The 8,517-nt window shown below is 54.6% G+C and overlaps 1 protein-coding gene across 1 annotated transcript in view; it reads left to right on the plus strand.

The window, feature by feature from the left end:
- Window positions 1–3: 3 nt before the first annotated feature.
- Window positions 4–8,517, plus strand: part of LOC104165335 (sarcoplasmic/endoplasmic reticulum calcium ATPase 3) — a gene marked incomplete at its 5' end in the record, with an annotated part of 23,686 nt that continues 15,172 nt past the window's right edge. The window contains 3 exons of the mRNA XM_009704928.1: window positions 4–81; window positions 5,679–5,767; window positions 8,414–8,514. Coding sequence (XP_009703230.1) covers window positions 4–81; window positions 5,679–5,767; window positions 8,414–8,514 — 268 coding nt within the window. The remainder of the gene's footprint in view (window positions 82–5,678; window positions 5,768–8,413; window positions 8,515–8,517) is intronic.

The raw sequence follows: 8,517 nt of genomic DNA on the forward strand, positions 1-8,517 counted from the left end.
GTGGAGACCCTGGGCTGCACCTCCGTCATCTGCTCCGACAAGACCGGCACCCTCACCACCAACCAGATGTCCGTCTGCCGGGTGAGTGCCAGGGGTGTTTTGGGGTGCAGGGGGGGCGATGCTCGGTAAGCCCCCGAGCACCCTGCATCGCTCCATCCTCATCCTGGGGTTCCGGGCTTTGCTGTCCTCACCAGACTTGTTTTCATACTGGGAATTTGGAGGGGAGCATGGAAGATGGTTTGTAGGAAGCCCTGAGCTTCCTCTCTGCCCGACTTCGGGTGAGGAGGTTTATGGCTTCTCTTCAGAGGGTTGTAATTAGAAAACTCACTTTTATGAGCACACTGGTTTGGAGGTGCTGCCTTGCAGACTTATTTCAGGGCTCCCTCTCCAGAGAGCGTTTCTTCCTGCGGGGATGTGGTGTTGAGGCAGAGCTCCTGGAGATGCCAGTGCAATCGGCCTCCTCTGCTCTCTTTCCCCCATTTCCCCCCCGTTTTTAACCAAACCAATGAGAAATCCTGGGCCATGCAAAATTAAAAAGTCCGGACCTGTGAGGCCAAAACTTGGAGGGTCAGTGCAACACGTGGGTCTGTGACAAGCTCATGCAGAAATCCAGGGGTTAAGAGAAGAAGCCCATGACCTGGTGAAAAGGTGCTTTGGTTACCCCTCCTCACCTGGCAGAAGGTCGGCCATCAGCAGTGGTGTGTGGCTGGGCTCGGATGGAAAAGCACTTCTGATGGAGGGAGCCCTGGGATGGTTTGGAGAAGAGATTGAAGGCTCCTGGTCTACCAGAGAGCTTTGCTCCCGCATGCGTGGTTGTATGGAGAGGTGACTTGTTAGGAAAGCCTGCACCATCCAAGTACTTCTCAGTTTCCCCATCAATCCTCAAGTCTGAGGAAAGCTTTTTTTTTTTTTTTTTCATGATCTTGGCGCATCGGTTTTATAGGAGAACCTTGGAAAATGTGTTGCTGTGGGGAAAAAAACGGACCTGGCCACCGTCCCTCCTCTCTGACACTCGGGTAGCGTGGTGGGAAGCTGTGACCCTGCTGCAAGCTGGCCACAGGCTTTGGCCACTGGTTTGCTGAGCACAAAGTACAGATGACTGGAAATGTCTGATATTTCTGCTCTGTAAATGATTTAAAACAAAGGCACTGCTGGAAGGAGGCGGCAACCAAGCTGCCCATGACTTGCAGGAGGAGGAGGTTCCCACCAACTCATTTTCTGACCCAGTGATGCAGGGACGCAAGTAAAGGGTGACCCCAGCGTTTGGGGTCTCTTTAGCTCTGCAGACTGCAGAAGGAGAGGTAGGAGTGACCGTGCCTTCCCCAAACCCCTTCCTACCGGAGGATCTGCTCCTTGAACTTGGGAAGAAGTGCCACCACCTGCTGCAGTCTGTGGTGCGGTTGGGAGAGGTGAGATCAGTGATGCTGAGCCAGGGAGAGGGCAGGAGAGGGACAGAGTGGGGCAGACAAGAGGGTTTTAGCATCCATCATCGTTTGAGAATGAACTCAGCAACTTTACCAAAAAAACCCCCAAAACCAAACACTAAATTCAATTAAAAATTCAGTGTGTCCTCCACCCCATCTCCCCACAACCCCGTTCCGATATCCGTGTTATTCCCTTGGCTGAATCCTGACTCCCAGGGTACAATGCCGAGAGCTGGGCTGGCCCCAGGACACGCAGACCCGGCTGTTAACGTTTAACGGAGAGGGATTCCCGCGTTGACGTGGGCAGCACCGAGAGTGCCCGGCGGTGGGTGGGTAAATATTTGTGGTGGGCGGCCGTTAAAAAAAAACGGGCCCCGGCGCTGACCCACCGGCTCAGCCACGGGGGCGAAAAAGCCACGAAAGCCTATCGATAACCTGGAAAAATGTATTAATCGAGTGTGATTTAATTAACTCACACATTAAATTTGGGGGAGCGCAGCTGCTAGGCCACAGGGTGTGCTGCCAAGCAGGGCTTGCCCTTACGTCTCGCTGCCGGCGTTGGGTCTGTGGAGTCGTAAAGTGACTCTTGAAAAGCTTTGGGTCTTTTTTAAGACCCTCAGCTGGTTTTTAAGGATCTGGAACCAGCGGCACAGCCCTGTTCGGTGCCTGGGTCTTTTGGCTGGGGTGCCGGCTGAGCCAGCTCAGCAGGACGCATATGGATCCCAGGGGGTCAGCAGGGGTGAAGCTGTGCCCCCCAAATGGCCGTGGGCATCAAGTGCCCACTGACGTGCTTTGTGCCAGGGACCTCATCCATCTGGGGTGGCCGAGACTTTGGTGCCTCTGCTCTGACCTCGAGTCCACCGAAGGTGACAGCTCTGCAGTAATGCAGTAGAGCCACAAACCTGCTGAGTAAATCAGATTAAACCTGTGGTTCGTGTCACTCATGGTCAGCTGGGGGTCTCCCAGACCACCACCTCACCCAGCCCACGGTGCGGAGCAACCAGGAACATCCTTCACCCAACCGTTAAATCATCGCGCGGCTGGGAGTGAGGGGAGGCTGGCAGGGGGGAGAAGGGGCACAGAAGCATTGCAGCTCTGCTCTTGCACATTTAAATCACTCTCCTAAAACTTGCAGCACCCTTTTATGCATCATATTTTCATTTTCCAGGAACACGAGGGTGGCGTTTGAAAGTCAGGACCTGAAGCAGAGATGCGAGTGTGACCGTGTGGGCTGGGGCTGGTGCTGTGTGGGGCAGAGCAGGATGGGGCTGGAGGTGGGGAGGTGCTGGTGGCCCGTGTCTGGGAGAGGGAGGTGGCTGGTGACGTTTGACTGTCTCCGAGATGGCTGGTGTTTGGGGAACAGGAGCAGAAAGGGGGTTATTTTCAATAGACCTTGTTGCAGAGCCGGGATGAGCAAACTCCCCTCCCCGGTGCGGCCGCCCAGGAGCTGTGCGGGCACTATTTGCTTTTTAGTCTCCAAGACACTGTGCCTTGATTCAGCGGGTTTGTTTGTCTAAACCAGTCACAGATTCATGGGAGACCTTGCTGGGGGTTTCCCAGGGGCTGCGGCCGAGCCGCCGGCTGTGGCAGTTGCCGGTGGGTGCCTGTCGGCTGGGGCCGCTTCCAGCGAGGGAGGAAAATGATGCTGATCCGTGGGCTGATTGATGGGTAAATGACTGATGATTACAGCCTCTTACTATTCCAGACAGCAATCCCATCTTGTCTGCCTTTTGATGAGTAGTTCTTTTAAAGATACTACAGAAAATACAGAAATGTGGAGACGTGTCCTTCACATCTCCCTTCCCCGTGAGCCTGAGGCAGATGCCATGTGCTGCTCCGGATCGGTGCATCCGTGAGTGCCCTTTGCTTTCTAAAAATACAGGTCGGCATCTCCCTCCATCAGCCTCCCCAAAGCCCCCGGCTGAGCTGCAGCACGCAGCTTTGCCACCTCCTGTTGCTCCTGTTATTCTTCATATTATTTTTGTGATGGAAACCTTACCTCCCGGCTTTACGGATTAAGACGCAGTTATTTCCTCTGGATTGTTTCCACTGCCTGCAAACCTGTCCCCTTTTCAGCCTGGACATCTGCCGAAACGTCACGCCAAAAACCTGCGAACACCTTCGCAATGCCCCAGCCGCCCCCTTTCTCTGCCAGTCACGCCAGCTGGGCGCAGGCAGGAAATTTGATATAACCTTTGGTTGCTGTGGGTTACGCAGCACCTTTTTTTAAATAGGCATGGAAAAATAAAGGGCCTGGAATGATTTTTTTGTTTTTTTTTTTTTTCCCTTTTCCTTTTTTAATAAGAAAGTTGCTATTGTGAAAGGCGTAATTGTTTTGTAGCCATGAGCGTTTGAAAACATACAGGCCCCTATCAGGCAAAACCACTGGTGGCTGGGGTGGATGCTTTCAGATTTTTTAATAAATGAGTCTGGTTGTCATTTCTGAGTGCAGGAGTCCATTTTCGGAAGAGACCAGGAGATTTTTGGCTCTCTGGAAGGCCAATGGTGTGGGACGTCTCAAAAAGAGACGAAAGATGCTCAACCTTCAAAGGTCCCTTTTGGTGTTGTCTCAAACGGGGTGCCACACTTCACCTCGGTTTCTGGAGTCTGTCATCTCGGGGAGATTCAGTTGGTGAAGGAGATAGGATGTGTTTTGGCTCTCTTTATCCAGGTCCTTCATGTGTTAGTGTTGGTACCTCCTGCCAGAGGAGCACAGTGCCTCAACAGAGGACCTGGGGCATCTCTTCTGCAACCCTTTGGCTCATGATTTTCTTCGAAACCCTTCAGGGATGCTGAGGGACCTCCAGGATGGGCTCTGGGAAAGGAGCTGAGGGCAATAGCCCAGCACACGGGGTATCTGCAAATAGCTATGAAGCTGGGGAGCCACCGGGACGTTGCTTTGGGCTCAGCAGTATTCACAGAGGAAACGTACGCTTTGATCCTCCCACTTTGATTTGCCCAAACCTGTAAAATACGGCGGTGAGAAAACCCGCCAAAAAAAAATGCTAAACCTGCCGTGAACGTGCTTCCCTGAGCCTCAGCTGTTCTGCTTGGCTTGGTCCTAAGCTTGGACCTGGGGATACCAGGCTGCCTGGGGCAGTCTCACACCAGCCAACGTGGCTGCACTGGCAGGGTGTCCTTGTATTATTAACAATAATTAACAATACCAGTAAATTAACCTCTGTTAGTTGCTGGAGGTAGCGTGGAGGGGAGCTAAGAGAGTGGTACCTGCAGCCATTGCATCTCTGAGCGCTGCCTCCTGTCTTCTCCAGCATCTGTTGCTTCTCTGTCCTGGGGAACATCTCAAAGAACCAGAGGAAAATAAATAGGGGGAAAAAAGAATTATTTGAGACAAGTTTGGAGGGGATAGTTGCCCCCACATCCGCTTTCTGGAGTCGTCGAGCAGGTTCATGGAGCTGAGGAGAGCATCGCTTCCCTGCAGCCATCCTCCCTCCTGGCTGCTCCCTGCAGACCATTGCGGCCAGGGAAACGCATTTGTCAAACCAATTTTATTTATTTATTATGTTACTTTTTGGCTTCAGCATGGGTCCTAAATAACGATTAAGCAGAAACGAACGTTGCCGAGCTGTTGCCTTGGCTGGGGTCGGGCACTGCTCTCGCTCCTGCTGGAGGCTGCCCCGAAGGGTGGGCTGTGCTGGGAGGGGGCGAGGGGACTTTTTATTGTATTTTAGATTTGGGGGGGGTTGTTGATCTCACTATAACAGCAAGAAAGAAACAGGAAGGAGTTTGAAAGACAAAAATCACTAAAAATAGAGCATGTGGGACTTTTACGACTCGCCAGGGCTTTATTACCGAGCTGCCACGCTGCCGGAGCTGAACTGCCATCCCAGTAAGGCACAAGGCGAGGTGGTGGCCTGGAAGGGGGTGGCAGGGGCAGCTGGTCGGATCCTGCCCCGCAGAGGCTTTCCAGGGCAGCTGGGGCAGGAGCAGAAACCTGGACCCGGTTCCTCCTCTGCTTCAAGAAAAACACAGGCACCTTCTTAGGAACTGGCTCGACATCGCTCCTCTCCGATGGAAAAAAAGAGCTGGAGGAGGCAAACATGAAAAAGGCAGGGGAGGGCTGGAAGGATTCGGGGACGGCCAGGAGCGGTGGGTGACCAGGGAGGGGGCTGAGCCCAGTGCCGGCAGGGCCATCACTGGGATGGTACCGGCTGGTGGGTCTCCAGGCTGGGCATGTGTGTTGTGCCAAAAAATCGTTGCCTAATGCTCTGTCTCCATCTTTCCCCCTTGCAGATGTTCATTATGGAGAAGGTGGAGGGCACCGAATGCAGCCTGCACGAGTTCAGCATCACCGGCTCCACCTACGCCCCCGAGGGACAGATGTGAGTGCGGGTCCCCGCCGCTTCGCCGGTGCCACGGGGTGGCACTGGGCTGGCAGCATGAAAGACACGGGTGTGTCCGTGGCTGGCAGCAGGGTTAGGGGGGTGGTGGGAGGGTCAAGCTTGTGGCCGTGGCTTGGGAGACCCCAGGCTTGCCCCGTGAGCTAGGGAGAAAGGGGAGTTTTCCACGGCGGTTTGCAGCTACGCTGAACCCTGCCCACGGAGATACCCGCTGGGCGCTGGGTTTTGGCCACGCTGGGTTTGCGAGCGTTGGGTGACTGCCCTTCGCTTTCGGTGGGAGCCAGGGCAGTTGTTCCACTGTCCCTTGTCACCGGCCCCTGCCCGACACGATGGGAGGGGTGCGTGCCCTGGCTCTGCCTGCCGCCCTCCCACTGCTCAGCAAAGGGGCTCCCGCCCGCTCGGCTCGCCCTTCGTTAGCAATCCTGATACAACGAGCCCGCTTTAGAACTGGAGAAGATGGCAAGTGTGGGAATAGTGATGAACGAGGCTTTTCACAGTACGTGCTCATTCTGCAAATTTCTGAAGCTTGTGTATTTTTGGTATTGGCCGGCAACCGTTGTCCCCACCAGCTTGCGTATTTTTGGTATTGGCCGGCAACCATTGTCCCCACCCCAAGCAGGTCCCAGGACCAGCTGCTTGTCCGGGGCGATGGGCAGAGGGACTTGCAAATGGCTGCAAACCCCGGCACGAAAGCGCTCCCTGAGCCCTGTGTCCTTGGTGGGGATGGCCGAGATGGCTGCTGTGCCCAAGGCATGGTCCTCCTGATGTCAGGACACATTTCGGGGGAGATGTGGGCTTTGCTGAGCTGCAACCGAGGGTGGGGAGCGAAAGCCGGGGGCTTTTCCCTGGGGTGTTATTACACACATGGGGTTTGCTGCTGCTGTGGTTGTTTATTCCCCCTCCTTTGAAAGGAGGTGATGCTCCCTAGTGTGGGGTAAGTCTGGGAAGGAGGAAGATGAGAAGCTGAGTCGGCAGTTGGAGCACTCTTCGCTCCCCTTTGCTTTGCTGTGGGATCCCGGCCACATTCTTCACCGCGGTCCCTTCTATTTGACCCTTGGCTAGGAATCCCCATTAAAAAGTGAGCCAGGTCATAACCTGGTATCAATCAGTGCGTTTCAATTCAATGAGGAGGACTGCAGGGCCGAAGTCGTGTCTGCTAACCTCTGAAGCTCGATGTCCCCTCTCCCCTGGGGACCGCCTGCAGGGAGACTCCGCGTTGGCCTGCAACAGTTCGTGTTGCTTTTGGGTTTTGCTTCAGCCCTGTGCTTGTATTGCACATGGAGGAGGACGCAAGGGCTCGCTTAGGTGTCACGGAGAGCCCCCCCCCCCCGTTCTCCCAGGGCTGGTGGGACTGAAACGCTTATTTTGCTTTAGCCTGGCCTCGGTGGGGGGGATATTATGTGCTTGCCCTTGGGTTTGCTCACATCCCCACGCAGCACCCAGCCAGCAGCACCTTTGCTGATGCATTTCCCAGCACACGAGTCTCTCCAGGCTCCGTGCGGGGACAGCTGACGATGGGGACCTATCCCCCCATCCCTTCCCAGCAATATCCAGGGGATCACATGCTGCAGAAGCCATCCCCAGTATTTCCACGTTCCCAAACATCAAAACCCATCCCAGAGTGTGGGCAGGCTCCATCCTCCTTCCCCCTGCCCGTGAGCCGGGGCCGGGCAGCATCCTCGGGGCAGGAGGCAGCGGCTCTCCCCTGCCCACTCTCAGCCCAGCGCGCCTTCTTGTCCCTCGGCAAACAGATTCTTCAGATTTTCTTGGCCGCTCCCTGTTTTCCGCTCCTGAGCTGTAACAAGGGCTCCAAAATGTTCTTTCCATTGGGAACCAGCAGTGGAATAAACGGATCCTAATAAATGCCTGACAAATTATTTTTCCAGCAAGCAGATGACCGGCTGGGTTTATACAACTCTAACCTGCAGTTACCTCTCCCGGAGTAGGGATAATTTTTTATTTCCCCTGAAAACCACCGCTGCTGTTTCTGCCACCGGGCAGCAGGCGAGAAGCAGCGTCCAGCTTGACTGGTGCGTTCAGGGCTGCTCCTTTCCCGTGACGTTTGTGCTCCTTTACAGAGCAAAGAGCTGCTATTTAGGAAGCAAAGGCCACAGTTCACCGCTTGCTTGGAAACAGCCACAGCAATGCAGTTGTTAAATTTGTCTGCTGCTTTTAAACACTCCCTTGGGTGCATTTCGGCGAGCCAGAGCGCGAAGCAGCATCACGGGGAAGAGAAGTGACTTGCTGCTGGTCCTGGATCCCCAGCAACTGGAAACCCCTGGGGGAGTGAACATTAACTTGAATTGCTTTACCCCTTTTCTCATCCATCGTCTTCATCATCAGCCTTTTGACAGCCCTTGCTTTCTTGAGCTCCTCTGCAGCCCCCCTTTATTCTGGGGCCCTTCCAGAGTTTATTTGCCTCCTGTGATAGTTCATGTGCAGCTGGTCCTGCCCCATTGGGTAAAGCACAGAAGGGGAACCCAAGTGTTTAGTGCCGAGCCCAGGACTTTAGCTGGGCTCTTTCTCCCTCTTTTCAGAAAGCTCTCCAAGGGATATATAGGAGAAGCTAAGTATTATTTGAACGTGGGAGCTGGTGTAAGGCTTTTGGGGATTGTTTTCTCCCCGCAGCCTGAAGGACGAGCAGCCGGTGCAGTGCGGGCAGTACGACGGGCTGGTGGAGCTGGCCACCATCTGCGCTCTCTGCAACGACTCCTCGCTGGACTACAACGAGG

This window comes from Cariama cristata, unplaced genomic scaffold, assembly GCF_000690535.1.
Source record: "Cariama cristata isolate BGI_N322 unplaced genomic scaffold, ASM69053v1 scaffold21197, whole genome shotgun sequence".
In the NCBI taxonomy this organism is placed as follows: domain Eukaryota; kingdom Metazoa; phylum Chordata; class Aves; order Cariamiformes; family Cariamidae; genus Cariama; species Cariama cristata.